Here is a 22,109-nt window from a genome sequence, read left to right on the forward strand (position 1 = left end):
AAACAAGCAAAGAGTCTTTTCTTATTTGAAAATAAAATAAACCAAAACTTAGCACACTTCCCATGCTTAGGATATAAGATATATGAAAAAAAGTCCAAGAACAAAAATGGACTCTTAATTTAAAAGAGCCTCCTAAATAGGAATATCAGAGAATGGTTTGGGTTGGATGGGACCTGGAAAATCATCTAGTTCCAATCCCTCTTCCATGGGCAGGGACACCTTCCACGAGACCAAGTTTCTCAAAACCCCTTTCAAACTGGCCTTGAGCACTTCCAGAGATAGGCAGCCTGGGTCAGTGCTTCACCACCCTCTCAGGAAAAAATTTCTTCTCAATATCTAACCTAACCCTACCCTCTTTCAGTTTAAAGATATAACCCTTTGTCCTACCAATTCCAAATGTGGGATATGGAATTTTAAGGTATGTTATTACAATTTCCTACCTGGCATGTGTACAGAAACCAGGAAAAAGGATCAATGGTTGCTAAGCAGACAAAAACAGAGCTAGACCTTATTTCTGGACTATATAGTTCATCAGTACTAGTTATAACTTATATCAAGGTTGTTAGCTTTTTTCTTATACATGTTTATAAACAGCAAGTGTATAGCTTATATATGTTTTTGTCTTTATGCTTACTTTTCTGTCATGTCTTTTTTTACGTAGCTCTGCATATAGGATATGGCTTGTATGCAAACATGTATGCAGCTGAAGTACAACACAGCAAATGTTGAAGCACTTCATCTGTCCATGAGCTCAGTGGGACTAATTATCTGCTTATCTCTTTTACTTATATTCATAAAAGTACTAGAGGTTTGAGTCCTTAAACTGTAAGCTCTGTGGTAAGGTTTTAGGCATCTGGGAACAAAACTCTAAAAAAAAGTAATAATAGTAAAAGCTTAAACTTTTGTGCTGCTTCTATACAGAATATAGGCTCAATTTTTGAATTAGAGCACACCAAGATACCAATCACTATAGCTTATTTATATCTTCAAAATATAAAATGAGGTGATAGAAGTGTAAAACATTTTCAGCCCTTACCTTCATATTCCTTGGTAATGAAAATCAAAAATATGACATCAGCATCCCTTTCAAGCTAGCTCACTGGTGCTGCAACATTATGAGTCATCTCTTTTAGAACCAAACTGCTTTTTCAAAAAAGAATTTAATGGTGAGAAAAGGTTTCAGGGTGATCTTACCCTATTCATGGAACATAGGGAAAAGCATTAAAAGTTCAGGTTTAACTCTAGCAGCTATGAGAGTTCATAGAGCTATGAACTCTGTGAGCTAGAAAGGTAGCTGCATTTTTCAACATCTTCAGCTCTTTGCTGATACTGTTCATGATCACAGTGGTTTGAGATGTTCAGTCTGCCTGCTGTAACTGCACTGGACCCAGTGGTGTGTTGTACATAATTGTGTAAGGCACTGAATAGCTACAGAGTGAGAGCGTTTAGTCAACTGATACTGATCTAATCTGTCAGCAGGAACTTAGATGTGAAGTTCTTCACGTGGCCTGTGCTGGGACCAACAGCAGAGCGGAGCTCCTGAGCTGCTCCCTTGTTGCATTTGTCACTGTAGCTGTCATACTCCCTTGCACTTGCTGCACAGCCATGGTGCTGCTGTCACCAGTGGTGATGCCCCGAGGATGCCATGACGGAATGACTGCATCAGGAACACCTACATGCTGTGGGATCAGGCTGCCCGGGACAGTTCAATAAGGGCCTGTATCCTTTCAGGCCCTTCAAAGTAAGGTAATTGGGAATTTTCTTTTCAGAACACAATGCTTCAGTTCAAGCCCATCTTTCTCCTATGCAGTAGACCCTATGGCAGCCTATAGCTATGGCATAACATCCTCTGCTTTGCCAAGGGTTGCTGTGGTGGATGAAGACAGTTGCCCAGTGTAATTACATCATATGCTGGTCTTGAATGACTGTTTTGAGTTCAGAAATGGTGAAGGCAGCTGTTGACACTGCAGCACCAACGCACCACTTGCAGAACGTCTCTTCTCATGGTCATCATGGTTGCCACTTGCCTATAAAATTAGTTCATTCCTGGTTCCTGCAGATGACTGGACAATAAGGTCAGTGTAGCTTGGTTGAACTGCCACTTCATCCAGGTCTTCCATCAGTCATATTACTGTGCAGCTGAGGTCCTCAAAGGTTCACATGCTGTAGAGTTTCATACTTTCTCTGTATAGGCAGGGGAAGAAGAGTTAGGAATGATGTTGACATCTTCATTCAAGCCCATCACAAGGAGCTTTGATGGTTCAGGATTATAACTCATTCATTCTCATGTTCTTGTTCACAAGTTTAGGATGGTGATGATTATCATTGATTATTTATGGAGTCTGTGATGCAGTCTACCAAATAAGTATGTAACATCTGTTGTTTTCAGATCTTGGGCATCTTCACTAGTGACAAAGCAGCACTCTCTTCTCCAAAAGGACTGTGATATTGTCAGCCTTAGAGTATATGTCTAATTACTAATAGCACTTCTTGTTGCTATTCCTTCTCATTGTCCTGCTCTACTAAGTGTTGGTCAAACACACCCTGAGCTATTGCAGATAGAGGACAGATGTGTCTGTCTGCACCAAGCAGACCACTGAGGGCAGTTTCCAGATCATCATGACAACTATAGTCACCACATAATACCACAGTTGTCAGGTATGCATTAGTGAAAGCATAGTCATGCAGCCATAATTTGTCCATAACTTGGAATCCTTCAAGTTAGTATGGATGCTGCAGAACAGTGCTGTCCAGGTATCCTTGATGCAAATTAACATTTATTATGGGGGAGCAGTGTGGATGCTCCAAGACAAAATAGCAGTCCAAATGCAGACCATTTGCTATCACATAGTACAGTTGCTAACAGCAATTTACCTATATTTACTCCTGAAAGTTGCAGTGAGGTATTCTTGGAGATCCTGTCACAGACTCAAGTGATCATCCATATAGCTCTGCTTAAGCCTGGAGGTTCATCAGGGAAATGATGCTCTGTCCTTTTGAGCTGTTCCCAGTACTTCTTGGTCTAGGAGGTGAAGGAAGCAGTGGAACAATGAAAGTTAATGTCTCTTCATCACAGGTATGTGTGGAGACGGAGATATTTGTTCTTGGTAGTTTGGAGAGGAACAATTCACTGGAAGTTCCCCACACCCAGCCTCCTGAGACACCCACATCTCAAGGACACTAACTTTGTGTAAACACAGGGGCTGGAATAATTTTAGTGACCATCGCTGAGGAGAATTGCTTGGTGAGCAGTGGTGGGTGCAGTGACAGCACCTGCTGGCAGACATGAACAAAAAAGGAATGGCATAATCCTGGAGGTAGCCTGAAAGAACTGACAGCAAGAGCATGGCATGTTTTTTGTGAGCATGGTTCTATTTTTATGATGTGTAGGTAGCAGAACATCACTTACCTGCTTACCTTCAGGTGGAATTCCTTGGTAGGAATGAGCACCCCATCAGCCCTGTGACCGTGCATGATGTGACTGGGTGTAACCTAGGTGGTGACATATGTTCTTATCAAAACAAGCACCTGTGGCTGCTGCCTTGCCAACAAAGCAGTACAAGTCATTGTACTTTGTCCTATGGACTCCACTTTCTTTCCTTCTGATTAAGACTGGAAAGAAAAATTTCTCTTGCTTTAGGAGTTTTTGTCCAGCCAATGCCCATCACCTTTGCTGTGCAGTGTTAGCTGGCCAGTGCTGCCACAGGGGCATGGGAGAGGCTGGCACTGGTGGTCTGCAGCAAGGTCCCCCTGCATTCTTGTGGTGTCTTGGTGCCAGAAGAGGCCAAGATAGAGAAATAGTATCTGGACCCAGCCCAAAAAATTGTGGAGCAACTCTTAAAATCTGTAGCTCAGCATAGATTGGGAAACAGTATTTAAATACTATCCTCATGCTCTTATGGTTTTTTCAATTTCTTGAAGTTGAATAAGTGACTCTTGTCATCTTATATGAAAACAACCTTCAGTGGATCATTTGCAGTCTCTTCTTGCTACTGGTGAGTATTCCTGTCAGTGAAGTCCAAGGCATCAATGTAGCAGTTTTAAATCTTGATGAATTTCTTAGTCTCCTCTTAGGTGTATGCTGCATCTTGCCAAAGGTGCATGTAAGTGAGGTGGCTGTTCTAAAACTTGTTGATCGTATGTATTTGTAAGGTGATGAGGCAGGAAAGTGGGAATTAGGATATGACCCAAGGGGTTGGAAGGGTGTGTGAAGTCATGAGGGTTCATCCTTTGGAGGATAAAAAAGCCCAAACAACTGGGATCTTGAATAAGTTGTGCTCATGCAAGGGCACGGGCCGATGTGAACTATTATCTAGTCTCTGCGCGTTCTCCACCTGAGAAACAATTTGTTTTGTCCCAGAGCAGAAGCTGAGTGTAAAGTTATACTAATGCAGTGGTTGCAGCAGCATACGGTCCTGTCTGAAATGGCTGCTTTGAAACTGGTAATTGCTTTCTGTTATTTGTTCTTAATATACTGAGAGAAACTAATGTTGTGTACCTTTTTTGCAAATAAACAAGCTTGCATCAAAGACATATTGATCTTATCAATTTCTCGTCCTGACATAATCTGCAGGATCTCAAGTATATGCTGGCTGCTTTAAGCAGCAGACTGAGCACTAATGGAAGCTAATTTAAATTTCTATTTGCAGCCCTCATTTAGAGGTGCATAAACTTCAAACACAAATACCCTATATTTCAAATGTAAAGTTAAATAATAATTTGCTGGATGAGCTACTGTCTGAAAATACGCAACACACTCCCCTTTTGGGATGATACACAAAGATCTTCTGTGCTTTGAAATGATTCATAGCAGATGGGAAGAAAAAGGATCATTAATTGATTCTTCAAATAAAAGACCACAAGTGTAACTGAGGGATCCTGTTGGAAAATCAAATGGTCTAAATTTTCAGAGAACCTTGTGCTTTTCACAGAAGTCTGCTGGCAGAATTTCAAATCAGCTTGATGATTAAACAGCAGGTCATTTAAAGTGTGTTTACTTAACAAGCCTCTGTAACCATATTCATACTAGGGCAAGGCAAAGCACACAAAGTGTTTGTTAGATTATAATTAGTTTAGATTATTTTCCATTATGTATTGGTAAAGGCAGCCCATGGGCTGGCTCATGTTTCAGGTTACTCTGCTGTTCCTGTTCATGCAGCAGTAGCTCTGAGTAAGGTATCTGAGTAACAATATCTAAAAAACCTGCCCAGCAGTTTTAAGTAGTGACCCTTGCACTTTTGTTGGCCCATGATCCTGTACATGCCACCACCCATTCTTATTATGAAACTTTAAACTGAAAATAGGACAAAAGTGATATGAGCAATGCAAGGATATATTTCGTAAGAGTCTTTGGGCTCCTTGCAAGCAAGTCTCTAGATTCTGCTGCATCAAACCATATTCTTATGAGTCTATCAGTGACACTGGAGAAACAGACCTGTAATTGGTAGCACCAGAAATTGGTGTTAACTACTTTGCAGTGTTCAAACCTGTTTATTACCCTTACAACCCATACTTTTTACAGGCTGTGTATTCTCATGTGTTCCATTTTTGAAACCCCAGAAATGCTATTTTTTTACTTCTATTTCATTACTTCACTTGATGGGTGTGAAGGCAAAGTAGTCACACTGACACTTCTGAGGAATGTTTTAATCCTTTGTGTTATTACATAATTTCTTGATTCGTTTTTATCTGGTGTGGTTTAGCACAGCAGTATGGACCCACCCACTGCATCTCAAAGCATAATCTCTCTGACACTTAAATGACATTTTTCCATTTTCTTGGATGATGAATAATTTACAATGTGGGCCTGTAAAGAATCTATGTTCGTATTTAAATATCTGCAAAATTTACAGATTCACTTTTTCATTTTGAAAGCTTTAAGGTAATAGAAAATGTTTCACATACTGGCCTTTCCTCTTTTTTTAAAGAGCTTTTTTTCTGCGGACTGCAAAAACACTTCATAAACTGTAGCTTGTAAGATATATAACTTTGTAAGGCAGTTGGTTCCACTGTCAGAAATTAAGAATTAAATAGAAAAATTAAATAGAAAAATTAAGAATGAAATAGAAAAACTGTGCTTAAGCCAAACCTGTCTGTAATATTAAAAGGGATATATAGATATAGACATATATTCACCTATGAGTGTAGGTGGGGTCAGAGGAGTCTAAATCTTAAATCTAAGTCTGGGAAAACATTTGTGAATTTATTTATTTATGTGTATTATGAGTTCTGATGTTAGACTATTTTGTCTCACACTAGGAACAGAAAAGGCTCATTTAAGATTAAAAATTTAGATGTTAAGGTACAACTGAGAGATACATCAACTATATGAATTAAAAAGAGCCAGTGAGAGGAGAGAAGGCATTTAAACTCCCCTATTGCCAGAGGATGCAGTCAGACAAACCAAGGAACCAAGTGCTACAAAGGTTAGCCCAGCTTGGAGTTGTAGAGATAGGGGTCTGAACTCGGGGAGGAAAAGATGCAGAGATAAAAGCACACTATAGAAAAAGAGGAAGAAAATAAGGAATAGCTTGGAAGATGCAAAGAGGCTACTCGGTCCATCATACAAGTAATCTGAAATGCAGGGCAAGCTCTTTTTTATCTTGTCTGGAACTAAATTTTTCTTGCTTCATGTCTTCCTTTCAACGTGCTTTTTTCCTTGCATGAATTGTGGAGTTTGGGGGAAGTAGAGCATATTCTTTACAATCAGTTACAAATATGAGGCTTAGAACCAGTCCCATTCCAGTCAACCCAGCAGAAATCAGCACAGCATTGCACTCAGTCACTTGTGTTCAACTAGTGCTCTGAGAACAGCATGTAGAAATGATTAATGACTTAGAACTTCATATGGCAACCAGGGATCACAATTTCTAATGAAAAAATATTCACCCTTCATATATGGCTTTCTTGGAAATTGTTATTGTCTTAGTAATGAGATATTTTGAAAATATCTGGGCCAAAATAATCATAAAGTGGTAACTGCTTAATTCCACTGAAGTGGTGCTGCACAAGTATTTACTGAATGAAGATGTCAACTAACAATTTTATGTTACTTATTAAAGCCAGAGCCAAGATCTGTTTAGAACTTTTACCAGAACTGTACTGTACTTTTACCAAACTGTACTTCCTGACTGCCGCTATGATGCAAAGAAAGTTTTTTTCTTGAATATTTGTATTTTCTTGAATCTTTATATTATAAAGATTTATAATATAATGCCATTTCAATACAATATTGTTCCTGACAAAGTGATTCATTATTCTGAACTACTGATCTGGCATATGCTAAACTGTCATCACTGCCTGATCACACAGCTCCCTACATAATTTTCAATTCTTTCCAGCTTTGAAGTTTCATCATCCTTGTCAAGATCTGGAAGTGCAGCTCAGGATATTCAAGAGTCCACAAATCAGTAGTGGGTAAGTGCCATCTTAATGTCTCAGACAGCAATGTATTTTAATACTTATCCATTCAAGTTCAGTATGTAAAACTCAAGCTACACATTCAATACATTGAGCCTTCATGAAAACTCTAAAAGGAAAAGTGTATATTGCACTTCTAATGTGGAAGCACATGTTTAAGAAAATGTTCCTCAAGAACAAGCTTGATGCTTCAGTGCTGTGAAGCTTTACTATATTGGTTGGTGGTGTTGAAAGTCAGGAAGTCTGATGTGAGCAGCATGACTTAGAACAAGGTCTTTTTTCAGACTGGGTGCTTTAAGAATGAAATTTGCCATTATGCAGCCAGTCAATGACCTGAATGCTGTCTACACAGGATTCTATCTGGTCTGCTTTAGATGTTCATTCCATTAAAGACAACACACTGGAAAGCCAGATCTTAGGAGCTCTTTAGGGGGACACCACATAGGATGCCTTCAGGAACAACAGCCTTATAAGCTCTGTCAGCCTCTTCTCTTAAGGCCTTTTTAACACCCTGCATGTTGTCCTGTGTCATGATCCAACATACACCCATGAGGTAACTGATACTATGGTAATCTGAAACTATCTCAGAACAAAGTAAAAGAATTAAGAAACCTCTGCCAAAGCACAGATCCTGCTAACTGATTAACCACTGTCTCAAACTGTTTATTTAGAGTGCTGCTTGAGGCCCCTATGAAGTCAGTCTGTGCACTTTATTAGGCATCCTGTCGGGAAAAAATGGAAAAGATGCTTTAGAATACTAATTACCTCCATACTTTTCCCCAGTCGTTCCAAACATGCCATGGTTATGATGGCTTCAAGGATTTTTCAGGAAGTTCTAGAGATGGTTGGGGAATTTAAACCTGACTATGCCTCCTAGCTTAGAGAATAGGCAAGTCATATAGCAAAAGCTGGGTTTTACTGTGGGCATCTCACTGGTTTTATTGTCTATCCAATATTAATTTAGTAATTAATAAACAAAATAACAGCACAACCTATTACAGACATTGTGCGGTAAATACAGTGATCTAAAGTTAAAACTCAGAATGTTAATCAAATTGAATTTTTCCTGTTCCTATATAAAATTGCCCCAGGAAGGTGAGTCTTGTCTCACTGTGCTTATACAAAGTTAATGTTTAAATATTCACTTTCTAACCAGTCATCATCAATAGTATATGTTTATTCACAAGTAGGAGCAACAGGCTCAAGTGCTTCTGTATGGTATCTACAGCTGACATTTCAGCATTACTGTATTCATAGTCCTGTAGCTTGTTAGCCACTTGCTGTCATAGGAACCAAAAACTTTTAGGGGACTAAATGTTTGCTGATAAAATCTCCTAGGTATTTTCTGCTGCTGGGCACTCACTTTATGAGAGGACACGCAGGCTTTCCCATCATCGGAACAGGGCATTTGTGACAAAATACTTAGCTAAAGACAGCTTTTGTTCCAGACTAATTTTCTGGGCTTCAGACTGTCTTTCAAGTCCAAGTAAACTAATAGTTCATCAGTAGCAGGCCATCAATCCTACAGATTATTTAGATGGTTTTAAAGATCCTCAGAAATAAAGATTTATCTGAAAGAATCTAATGAATGCATCTGGAATGTTTTATTCGGATCATTGTATTTAGTTTGAAATTAATCATTCCAGACTGGTGTTAGAAATTCTCTTTACAGTAAGAATAGGGTATCTTAAATTGATACTTATGGGCCTGAATTAGTGCTCAGTGACACCTCTATACCCAACTTCTTGTTATCTTTAAAGTGTGTGTTTGGAATTGTTCATGATTTTGTAATGAAGATTATTTTTGTACAGCATACCGAGGGATAATGTAAAAGCAGCAAAGAAGAGCTGGAAAGTAGTAAGTTGGAGTTCAGAAAAAAGACTGTTTTCTTCTGGCTGACAATGTTATATAAAGATTTTAGAATTAAGAATAGAGACAAAGTTTACTTTGAATTTCAGCGCACCCAGCTTCAGAGCTCTGCAAACTCTGGGAAACATTTTTAACAGACTAGTATAAAAGTATCATTTCAGTCACACTATATCACTGCTCTTCAAGTTAATTACAAAATGATTGCTCACAGGTATAAATTTTCACACTTTCACACTTTTCCACTCTACTCTCCAACTGTGAGAGTGAAACTTTGTACTATCATAGTTACAGAACAAAAACCTGTGGACCTTTAACAGAAAAGTTAACTTTTGCTAGATGGGTGTAACACCCCATTCCATATTAATTTAGAAACTATTAATTTTGTAACTCTTTTAAAAAGAGCAGCCCAGCTTCTCTCATATTTATCCCTTCTTTTGGGTGACATCAAGAATGGCTTGTTCTGAATTAAAGAAAAAATTGGAGGTTGGTAATTTAATTGGAGGATAATTCAGTTTCTTTACCTAAAAGTAACCAAGTTTAAAATCATTTGCAGCCAAGTTATTATTTTTGCCAGACTTAACTCTTACTTTTTCCTAATAGTGATGTAATAAATCCTTTTTAGTTATTAGTAGTTGAGGTTGAGAGAAAAGCTTAGTGTGAACTTTGCAGAAAAATGGCATTTTAAATCTTCAAAAGAAGGAAAAAGAGGCAGATATTGACTGTAATTAGGAAACTTATTTCTGTACCTACTCCAGATTGTGTGACAAGTGACTTAAACATCTCTATGTGTGCTTTCCCAGTGGAAGAATAGCCATAGGAGTATTCACTTCTGCATAATTAATATTTCAAAACCATAATACACATGAAATGTATTATAGTGACACTTTCTGAATGTAGTTCTCTCTTTACCACAAGGCTGCCTTGCTAATTGCCTAAAAGTATTTTGATCAGAGAAGTAATATTATAGATTATACCATGGTAGGTTAATCCACTTGTGCTTTTGCAATTTTAAAGTTACAATGACTTTTGGAAAACTGAATACTCTAGAAAATTAATATTTATCAGGGAGGAAATAATTTTTTTTAGGGCAGCAAAATTTTGTGTTTTATCCCAAATATTAAAGTGCATGTCTCCAGCTAATTTGTTGAAAGATTCAGTTTGCATGTAGTCATAGAATGTCAGTAAATTAACCCTTTGAATTTGATCTCCCCTTTGAGCTACAACTTGGAATTTCCCAGTGATAATAACTTTGGGGGAATACAAGGAGGAAATGTAAAGTAAGTTCTCCAGAAAATCAGAATTTAAAATGGTGGGGGGTGAAGGTGCTTTGTGTTTAAATTTATAATTATCTTTCTGTTAAGGATGAAAATATGCTTTTGACAGGAGGCTTGAAATCTCTCCTTCCCCATGTGCTAAGAAGAATAATTAGATGCAACAGACTCAGTATTAGTAATACTTCTGGAATGGCAGAAGGTAAGTAAACCTAACAGCTCTCTGTGCAAAGTGATTCTATTTTAGATTCGTAGCTATGTGGTTTTTGTTTGTAAAGGATTGAAGAAATCTCAAAAGCAGCAAAGTAAAACAGAAGAAAATGTTTTGTTCTTGGGTGTTTTTGAAATCATACTGTAAGCACCTGACTCTGTTTTTTAAATCATAAAGATATAGCAGAGGAAATGCACCATCCTACCCGAGTAATGTACACGGACTTTGTTTTCAGTGTCTGCAGTGCATCCCTCAGGTTCCAATTGTCATTGAGAAATGATGGATGTAGAAAATATTTTAAAAATCTTTAACCAAATCTGGGTTTTCTTGCATGTTATTATCAGATTGTAAGATGTTCTTCACTATGTTCTTCACAGAGACCTTGCTTTACTTAGCACATTAGATATGCTTTGGGGAAGAATTAGAGATATATTGTTACTGGGGTGGTTTTCTGCTTCATTTGTTGCAGAAGGTGAAGATTAAGGGATCAGCAAGGCTGGGAATTATAAGTGGGAGGAAAAAAATAGTTCTATACTCAGATAACTGAATGGATTGTGGAAAATTGATTCCTGTCTTGCCTTTCATAGCTGGACTTTTACAGAAGCAGAGAAGTCTGTCATTGTTCTGATCAACTTTAAAAAATAACGTAAACAAAAATACCATGGCAAATAGCTGATCAACAAACCTGTGTGTGCAATAGTAGCAATACTATAAAATATGTTAAAGGTCATATTTTAGAACTGTAGTGAGTCTTGAAATTGTGGTTTTCTTTTCTATCAGTTCCTAAGTTGAAAAATACTAATGGAAGACATTTTGTAATGTTAATAATTTGCAGTTTGCCCCAGCCAGATTTTTAAAGTGAATTTATTACTGCAGTAGTTTTAAATGTATTAGTTCTAACATTTTTAGAAGTATTGTTGACATATAAAACAAGTTGATGAACAAACAGTTTCATTATACAAACAGAACCATTGTTACAAATTGTCTTATGCTGTTGTTCACCAATTCTTTCTTACTGCCCTCATTGTCATTCACCATAGAAGTTAAAAGCTCTTTCTAAACTTCTCTGAACTTGGACATGAGTGTGTTGAATTAATGCCTGGCTTCAACACATCCAGCTCCACTACCATTGCTTGTGAATACTTTCATAATGATGGCTCCATAATGCAAGTGAATCCAACAGGAGATATACAAAAAGTATATCAGGGTTGTATACAAAAAGTAAGGATAGTTATCAGGAGGAGCAGTAAAGTTCTCAAAGTGTTATAATGAAGCTTCCTGAGTTTGTCGAGTATTTGCCTGAAGATTCAGCCTCTCATCTGTAACTAGTGTGTGAAATTCAGTGTTGTCAGTTGAATGCCCTGACTAAACCCACGATTTTAAGACCTCATTAATATAGCCAGCAAAGCAGAAAGTGCCTGTGGATTTTTCATGGATGGAAGGGAATGAAATTGAGGGGTAACCAAACTTAATGTTTTATTCAGTGGTTAATGTAGTATGTTTATTTAGGAAAAATATTTTTCTGTATTTAGCAAGAATCTTGTTCTGTATTTAGTAACTTTTGCTAGTAATAAAATGAATTTTTGTGATGACTACTCCCAAGAGAGCAGTTTGTGGACAAATTCAGTATGCAAATGCATGCTTACCTCAGCCTTTGCTTTGCATTTTTCCATCAGGAATAGAGTGCTCTTTGGATGTCTTTGTTAGCTTTAGTCAAGAGTAAGATTTGACTCATTTTCTACAGCCTTTGAAGGGAGCTTATTGATTTCAACTAAATTATTGCCTCTTTGATGAGAGACTACTGCAGTATTCAAGAAAGTGAGTGCTTCTGTGCATCCTCCTACTCACCTGCCTGATATCAGACAGTAATAACTCTTCAAGAGAGAATCAGTACAGAATTTAGGGTTTGTTAATTGCTGGGTTTATGCACCCCAGACCAGTTGTACTCCAGATTTCCCTCCATTATTTGAACTGTTGATATTTCCATGCAGGAGAGTTTAAGGCATTGGTATTAACTACCAGGCATTGGTATTAACTACCAGGCTTTCTTAACCACTGTTAAGAAAATAAATTTTTGCTCAATGGGACCTTTCTTTGTGGTACTCGTTGCAAAAATGTTAATGTCTTTAGAAGCTATTTCACAGTAGTAGTCAAGAACCTTTTAAATCAAAGTTGTTTCCAAGTGAAGAAAGTGTAGCAGTTCTTTTTTAGTTTTGTTTTTTTTAATTAGAAATTAAATCAAATTTTAATTAGAAATTACCGAGATTCAGTGGACAGTCAAGAGTTTATTCCTGAGCTGTAATCTGTTTAATTGCAACCCACATTAAAATTCCCTGGCCAAGAAATTTTAAAGAATGTTCTACGAACAGCAAGATACCAGGAGTTTACTTTTGGATTGATTTATATCCTGGTGTGGTGAAAAATAATTGTGAAAATGTGGTATGATATAGCCTTTCTTTGGCTCTGAGTTAATATTTGCAAATAAAGCATATTCCTATATGCTAATGTACCCAGTTAGAAAGGAAATTATGTTTATATATAAATGAATAGAAATGTTTCTTAATTATGGTGTCTTCATATTCTGCTACTACCCATGTCTGCCAACTGTTTTAGCTGTGAATGATTTCACACATAGAATAGGCCTAGCTATGATTTTTTAAAGCATTTCAAGAAGTTTGATCTAATTACAGAGTTCTGAATCAAAAATTTCCTTCAGGTAATTCTTATAAACCATCTAAAGAAATTCATACAGAGAAGTTATTGTTTCACCAACAAAAAGCTGAATTAATAACCAGCCATTCCTACTTTCCACAATTTAAGGCTATGAACGGGCCAGTGTTGTGATTTTGCACAAGTCCCTGGCTGATGGCTTTGAGAAGTTCTGCCATGCAAACGATGGACCCCTGCCACTGCTGTACAGAAGCCAACCAGGTGACTGGAAATGTCCTTCCCTGAGTAGTGATTCTGCTATCAGGTAACTACAGACCAACTCTGCTGGCCAATATTCTGAAGTGAATGCTGCTGGTGATTGGGAGAATTTGAGGAAGCAGCCTGGTTGCACTGTTGAAGATTTTAAACAACATTCTTTTCTTGGAGTTATACCTTTGAGTGAAAACCATGTATAACAGCCTGATTATCTTGTTCTTGAGCCACATGTTATGATAATTGTCAATATTACAAGTTATTTCTCTAATCCAAAGGTGAAATTTTGTGTAATTTTTAAATATTTGGCAGTATGAGCCTGCAGAATTCAATGATAGGGTTTTATATTTGTTTTATTTACTAGAAACATGGCCATGGTGTCTGCATGATACTTGTGGAGTCTCTGAAATTTGAAATATGTACTTCTATGGTAAACACTAAAAGTAAGGTTTAAACCAGCTCCTTAATTTTTGAAAGCCTGAGACAAGATATGCATAAGGTGCCTTTACCTATAAAACCTAAAAAATCTCACTCTAACATTCTGTCTGCCAGCTTGGTTTTGTGCAGAATAAGATGTTCTGGGGGTTTTGCCTGTGTTTGTTTTGTTATTAGTCAGAAAGAACAAAATGGATAAAGCAGGCTGTATCCTGTGGTTTCACACTGGGTTTATGTCAATTCAACCAATTCACCTTGTTTTTAAAAAAGTGTGACAAAGCTGTGATAACTTCTTATTTCACTAGAACTGACTGGCTACAGTACAGAAAATATGAGCATGGAGCTTGTACTGGATCACTGAAAAGCCTTAAGGAATATTCTGAACAACTCAAGGACATGGTGACTTTTTATTTAGGCTGCAGCTTCTCTTTGGAAAAAGCAGTCCAAAAAGCTGGCATTCCTATCAGAAACATTGAGCAAAAATGTAATGTGAGCATGTACAAAGTAAGTATATGCACACACACATAATCTTTGTTGTAATTTTGCCTGTGAGTTTTGCCCATATTCAGATTAGGTGCATATACTTATTGTTCAAATCAGAACTTAAAATACAGGGTAAAATATTCCCAGCCTCAGTTCAGTGTAAGGCAAATCTCCTTTTTTATTCATTTTTTTTGTGACAAAGCTTTCCCTGTTTCCTGTGGCAGCCATTTCATGTGGATTCTGTTCTACTTTGCCCTCTCTGTTTCACCCAGTGTTCTGACCATGTCTTTATGTGTGTCCTGCTCTCCATACCAGCTCCTGTTTGCAGTTGGAGTATTCCTTTTATAAACCATGACAATAGTGGTTTCTTCTGCCTGACAGCCACATTCTGGATTTTTCCTGTGACAGTAGAGCCTTTAAACTGCACATTTACTACAAACCCAGGCCTCTGGGCCAGAAGATGTTCCCAAAGACTTGAGGTGTCTATCATAGCACTGAAAATTATGACTGCGCTCAAAAAGTTTGTGGTGTACATATTAATGGTAACAGAAGTCTTAGAATAATTCTGGCTCCAGCTTAATACTAAGAACATTGAAGTATGTATCTTCATGCCTTTTTCATTTAGTTCAGAGGCTGTGCTGCTGGAGAAAGGTTATTTTTTTTTTTCAGTGTTATCATTAAACAATCTGTGCTATTCTTCTGGTCAAAATTAAGGTGCAAGTGTATCTCATATGTGAGTTCTTCTACCAAGGTTAAAAAAAAATACATCTATGTATCTGCTTCTAGAATTTCAGAATTAGGAAAATTTTATCGTTTATAGCACATTATTGCTGTGAAGAACTGCACAGTGTGTTTCTTCAGTGACAGGTGTGATTATTATTATCATTATAAAGGCTTTAAATGAACGTTTTCTCGACAGCTCTAGCTCTCTGGATGTCTTGTTTATGTTCAACTGCAACTCAGAAATCTGACATTTTTTCCTAAAAAGCTGACCTGCTTTCTTTCTAAACAGGAAAGGTGCCTCAGCCTCCCAGTTGGTGAGGATGATGAATTCCACAGAGCCTTTGTAGAGGCATGAACTATTTGTATGTATGGAAGTGTCATGCAGCTTCTGTACAAGAGGGCACTGCCATCAGCAGTTGCTGACCCTGGCATGTTACAGGGCACTGTATTCAACTACAGAGGGTAGAGTCAGTCTAAGTAGATTTGCAGGTGTGCCATAATTTTCTATTAGCTTTTTCACCTTCTGTAGAAGGGATACACCATTGTTTTCAGCCAATATTCAACATACTGAGCTCATCTTGTTGTGTGCACCAAAACAGGGAATGCATTAAGTTGAAAATGTTAGGGATCTATATGATGCAGCTAAATGATGGAATCTTAAAGGAAAAAAATACAGTATCCCAAGAAATTTTTTTATAAGGATTTAAAATGAGTGTTAGAATGCAGCCTTTCTAAACTCAAGTGCAGCACAAAGATTTAGTTTTATTTATTCTGACATTTTAGAAGTATTTTTCAATATTCCTGCTAACACTGGATTCTTTTGAACTGCCAGACATCTGTGCCTTGCTACAGCATTTCTATGTTTCACTGCAACTTAGTAGTCACAATGAGACCTATTCCTGAAAGCAAGTTGGGAGCAGCTGTGCTAGCAACATCTGAATTAAGAGAATCCCACGGAGCACCAATTCACATAGGTGATCCTGGTCAGTGCTTTTCATTTCTCATTCTGCATGCACCTGACTGTGTCTACAAGTGAGGGGGGAAAGCATGGGAAGTGGTAGGACTGAAATACCTGCACCACCTCATCTGTTTTAATTCTTTCTAATGGTCACAAAGCTGAATATAAAAGGAAAAAGGAAGAAAGAAAAAAAAAGAAAAAAGAAGGTTTTGAGTGAACTGAACACACAGATTTCTTAGATAAAAGATAGTTGTCAGATGTAGATAAGTTATCTGGCAGGGGTGGTTTTGGTAAGAAGTGTAATCATATTTTTCTGAAATGTGTGCAGTTTCATTTATATGTGAATACTTTCTTGCTGTCAGAGATTCCAGTGACAGGATAGCAATGACTGACAGCATGGGGAGAAGTATATGTGGAGGCATTTTGTGTCTTAGTGGTTGAATGTGAAAGTAAATACTGCATTATTTTAAAAAATACTGAAATAACATACAATGAGCGCAACACTTAAGACAAAATGAATAGAAATATGACAAGATTTTTTTAAAATCTAGTTTGAAAAAAGATGAAAAAAATAAGAGAGGAGGCTGCTTGAAAAAGAACAAAACCAAACAAACACCTGTAATATGAAGATAGATTGCAATAATTTCCCCCCTGCTGCCAGAAGTTTGGTAATCATGGGCTACATACACAGAAAGATCACATTGCAGGGCGTGGAAGGAGATGTCATTGGTTAACACAACACTCCAGTAATGTACTTGAGTAACATATCTGAGTACTTAAGCCTGATAAACTAGTAATAAGTCATTACAAAAGAGTACATTAACATATATATAGATTATATAAACTAATTTCAGAAAAGAGAGTGGTATATTAAAGCATCTGAAGAATTAAAACCAAGGGAAGATAGCAAGTGCTTGGAATGACCCAGATTGATACAAGTAGGTGTTAGAATAAAGCAAAAGACAATTTAATGAAAGGCAGCTATGAGTGAGATGTATTTCTCTAAGACAGAGGAAAAGAGAGATTGATCATTTCTCTAGCTAAAGAATGTAGGAAGTTAACACAGTAGAAAATGTGTTCTAGAAAGAACTCATTTTGCATTGCAATCATTTATTCTTGTTTGCCAGTGCTATGAATAGAGTTCTTCTGTTGATCCAGAAGATTTATATTAACTTGGAAACTCAGCATAGATCTCTAAACTGCATTTTGTTGCAGAAATATGGTAAATACACTTTTACTGGTATTATTGAGTACAAAAAAGGGAAATCAAGTCAGCTCAGGCTCTGAGGATGTGCACTCAAAGGCAAACTAAATGTTCCACTCGGGGGACTTGACACTCTTCAGCTCTTAACTCAGTGTGTTTGGGGTCCACTCCCCAGCTTTGCAGTATTACTGCTTAATTAGAATTGCTCAGGTTTTCATTTTTGATTAATTCCAGGTCTGCTGGGAATACAAGATCTTTCTAAACCAGACTATGGAGATCCAGTTCACCTTCACCCTGGTGACATTCCAGTGTTTTGGGCCTCAGGAGTAACAGGAGTGGAAGCAATTATCAACAGCCGTATGTGCTGCTTAGAGACTCTCTTTAAATTATCCCTCAATCTCTTTTCTCTCTCTCTCTGTTTTCTTTTACTTTTTTTTAAAAGGATACTCAACTGGCTGTTTAGCAGGCTTGATTTTAGGGGAAGATAAAAAACACTCCAAACAACAAAAAATCTTTGGCAGGAGAGTTTTTGATGTGAAATACAGGTCTATTTTAAAGAAAATTCTTGCTGAAATGTCACCATTTTTGTGTATTTTAAGTGTTTAAATCTACACCTCTGGCAACATCAAAACATCTTTTTTAGCATTATAAAACCAAGAAGTTTAAAGGCATTAATTTTTAAGCTTCTTTCTTTTAAAACATTATTTTGTACTACATTGAAGTAAAGAAATAGTAAAGGAAAAAGGAAAAAAAAAAAAAAAAAGAAGGAATAAAAAGAGAGAAGCCAGAAATCTTTCCAAAATGTTGTCAAGAGCTAGCAAATTGATTGACATGGAAAAGGGTTCTGAAGTGTCTCATGGAGAATGTTGAGCTTTTAGTTTTCTCCAAAATTAAGTAAATGTGACACATTTTACATAAGTGAAACTTTTTCTTCTGTACAGTTTTTCTGTACTGTGTGCAGTCATTTATGCATGTATGAGCACAAAGGGCAAGAAAATGCAACAAAACCATAGTAACAGTATTATATACTTCTCTAAGTCACTAGTGTAAAATTAAAAACTTACTGAAAATTAAATTCTTACTGAAAAAGAAGCTTAAACATGATAGGCAATATATTTGGGAGAACCCTAGGAGTTCTCTCCTTGCAGGATCCTTGTGGTTTCCTTTAGATGTTTATCTGAACTTCACTCAACACCTGCTCTAATAGGTTCAGCTCTAAGAAGAGTCTTCTTGCTCTTTCTTACATACAATCTCTTTTCTCCAGTCCCAAATCCGTGCTGAAAATCCTACTCTTTCCTGGGTTCTTCAGCAAACCTATTCATCTTCCTTGTGCATCCTTGTTGTAGGGAAAAGAGAGAAAAAATTTGCCAATGTCTCTCCAATCTGGTGCACAAGTGGCTGTCTATCCTGCCCTTGCCTGGAACAAACTTTGACTTTTGTTTATTTCTCCATTTTCTATATTAAAACCAGTTTTCATTAGTGCATTCCAAGAAATTTTTGGATAGTTTTTATTTTGCTGTGCTACTTTCTCAGCTAGGACATTTAAAATCTGCCACACCACCAGTACCCATACTTTAGATAAATCTGCTAGCTGGTCACAAAAATCTCTGCTCACAGTGTTTGGTGAGGTATAACAAACCTCAACAACCATGTTCCCCAGGTGCTTTAAACTGCTAGCCACAGAGTCCCAACAGATGTAGCTCAAACCAAGCACATAGGTACTTAGTAAAGAAGCATCTTCTCCACTTCCTAACCAAGGAAGTTTTGCTTGTTTAAGTATACCAGTTATGATTTACCCAACAATGTACCAATTTTGCCAAATCAAGTGTTACCTAGATTCAGACTTTTGGAGTCAGTATAAAGACAGGAAATATTTTCGGTTTAGGAAGCTACTATGCTGTCAGCTCTAAAGAAGCTTCTTTTTCTCCAGGGTTTAGAAGCTACTCATATTTTCTTTGCTAACACTTACTGGTCCACTTTTGTCATTACTCCTTGCCGGCTTAAATTACCATGGTTTAACCCCAGCCAGCAGGAACAGGGAGAGAATTGGAAGAGTGAAAACTGGAAAACTCATGCGTCGAGATAAAGACAGTTTTGTAAGGAAAACAAAAGACATGCATGCACACAGAGCAAAACAGGGAATTAATTCATTGCTTCCCATGGGAGGGCAGGTGTTCAGCCTTCTTCAGGAGACCAGGGCCCTATCACGGGTCATGGTGACTTGGGAAGACAAATGCCATCACAACAGACCTTCTGGAAAGGTACTAGAGTTCCATTCTTAGGTTGCCTCAAGTTTAGACCAAAGAGGACATTGTGGAAAAAACTGATCTCAACCCACATGAGCTTTTTAAAAGTGAAAAAAATTTCAGATGTACATGTGTACATTTCTTTCTCAAAGTGTATTAATTGCTCCAATGAAACTTAAAATATCACCTGTTTTTTTAAGTGTCATCAGATAGAGACTCTGTTGTATTAAGTGGCTTTTAGAAATTTTATCATGCCTATGATTTGTTACATTGGAATAATAACATTTAACTGAAGTCTTTTCATTCATTTTAGGAGCTCCATTAGCTTTTTCTCCTGACTGCACGTTCATTACTGACCTAGAGAAAGGTAATGTCAGATCCTCAGGAGGAGTCCCACAGGTCCACTGCATCTCTCGAGATCCTCTGCATTTCAGCATTGTGTCAGCAGAAGCAGCCCAAAAGATAAATACTCTAGAGACCCTAATTGGAATAGATCCAGGTATAAACAAAAACTGTCTCTTTTAATGGATTTGTTATGGGGTAGATACCACCTATCTGGCCTTTTTATATATTTTAAATTCAAGAACACAGTAAGAATCTAAAGGGGATTTTAAGAATTCTTTATGGAATACAGTGAGTTTATATAACTAGATTTTATATTTTCTGTTACTGTAGTTAATATCAGAATCTGGCCAAATTCATTCATTGTGGACAATGGAGTATCTGATCTTGATGACTATATGCTCCTTAAGTACACAGAAGCAGACTGGAGAGTCCACAGGGAATAAGAACTGTTACTGAGTAAAACTGAAATTGTATGTCAAGTACAGGGCGCCTCAGCTTGCTGGTAACAGCTACATGGGTGTTCACTGTGGAGTAAATAGCACATCTCTTTACATATATTCATGACTTCTGTGGTCCTACCAGAGAATTCTAGTAGTTTCTTGTGTTTTTCAAACACCACTCTCTGATGGGTGGAATTAGATTAATTTCTGCTGACATATCCATCACTGAGGTGTTCTATGATGGTCCAAAGTGACCAGGTCACCACAGAAGGTTGAGCGGTGGGGCTGCCCGTGTATGCAAGGAAGAGAGGGAAGTAAAGGCACACTGAGTAGTGCAACCATTCCTAAAATACACGCTGAGTTAGTCCCCTCTGGCTGCTGTAAAGTCTGAGCTCAGTGTGCCATAAATTTTCTGAAATCCTCTGTGGGCAGTAGTGGAAAACAGCTTACGCCCAGCACTCCCAAGCTCTGGGTTTGGGCTGTGTGCATACATTTGGGTCTGTTTATTTTTACTCACAAGGCCTCTCCTTTCCCACTCTCTGGAGCTGCCTTGGCATGATGCCATGCTCTGCAGAAATACAGGACCTAACTTTAAAGTTAGCTCATTTTATTGCTAAAGGAGAGTACAGTACTTTGTCTCTCAGAGACAAAGTATACTTCTTTAATATACCCCACTTCTCAGAGACTTGTGTTCTGCTTATGTTAACTTTACATTTTCTGAACTTTTTTTTCTGTCCATTATCTGTATTGCCTGTGTGTTATTTAGGAGGAACAGAGGGAGGAATGCCAAAGGGGAAATTGAGGACAAAAAGAGGAAAATGTGGGGGTCAGGGGAGCAAGAAGGATGAATCTATGAGGAGACTGGCAAACACCAGTGAAGGCTTGTCTCTGTAAGCCCATCATGCTGGTACTCATGATTTTCTTGAGTACTAGTACTAGCAAATGGAAAGAACTGATCTGTGAATTTTTTTCCAAGTGACAGGGAAGGAACACGGTATATAAAGTGTTTGAACAATGAAAGCCATACACAGATAATAGTGTTGCCTATTTAGGGACTGACCCATGAGAAGAGACTCCGGTTAGTATTCACCTATTTCTCAAGGTCTGATAATGTGGTTCTCTGCTACATAAAGTGTTACAAGAACTTCTAGTAGTCACCTGGATACCACTGTATTAACTGAGTTTGTGAAGTCCCCAGGAAACTTACAATGTCTCTGAAATGTTACTTTTGAGGTTAATAATTTCATTAAGTGAAATTTATTTGGGAATTAGATCTTCCCAAAGGGGATGGAGTTAAATAGAGACAAAGGATCAGTTTATACATCAAGTCTGCATCAGAACTTCTGTAAGGTCTGGGATGCTTGAGTTGCAATCTAGCTTCAGTAGCTAAACATGGTCTAGCAGGACCATCAAAGGAAAACAGAGGGCCTAAGGAAAGGAAACAATATGCAATAAGCTCTCAGAAAAAAGCTATTTACACTTATACATAGAAATGCTAGGTATAATAATTTTCAAAAGCTGACATTCTTAACCTGGAAGCACAGCCCATTATTTTCATTACTCATATCCTAGATCTTCTTAGG

The 22,109-nt window shown here is 37.5% G+C and overlaps 1 protein-coding gene across 15 annotated transcripts in view; it reads left to right on the forward strand.

Annotated features, from left to right (window-relative positions):
• Positions 1 to 22,109, forward strand: part of DGLUCY (D-glutamate cyclase) — a 64,851-nt gene that overhangs the window by 12,319 nt on the left and 30,423 nt on the right. For 8 of the 15 annotated variants that reach the window (XR_009487005.1, XR_009487008.1, XR_009487007.1 and 5 more), the window contains exons 2-9: positions 1,480 to 1,746; positions 7,341 to 7,416; positions 10,650 to 10,761; positions 13,591 to 13,744; positions 14,433 to 14,631; positions 16,166 to 16,316; positions 17,730 to 17,852; positions 20,055 to 20,240. Coding sequence is in view for 10 of the 15 variants with exons in the window: in XM_059850150.1 (XP_059706133.1) it covers positions 10,659 to 10,761; positions 13,591 to 13,744; positions 14,433 to 14,631; positions 16,166 to 16,316; positions 17,730 to 17,852; positions 20,055 to 20,240 (916 nt within the window). In the remaining 5 variants the exon portion in view is untranslated. Of the gene's footprint in view, positions 1 to 1,476; positions 1,747 to 7,340; positions 7,417 to 10,649; positions 10,762 to 13,590; positions 13,745 to 14,432; positions 14,632 to 16,165; positions 16,317 to 17,729; positions 17,853 to 20,054; positions 20,241 to 22,109 lie in introns of those variants that run through there. The other 7 variants (XM_059850153.1, XM_059850154.1, XM_059850157.1 and 4 more) reach the window with 5 other exon arrangements.

This window comes from Haemorhous mexicanus, chromosome 6 (assembly GCF_027477595.1).
Source record: "Haemorhous mexicanus isolate bHaeMex1 chromosome 6, bHaeMex1.pri, whole genome shotgun sequence".
Lineage (NCBI taxonomy): Eukaryota > Metazoa > Chordata > Aves > Passeriformes > Fringillidae > Haemorhous > Haemorhous mexicanus.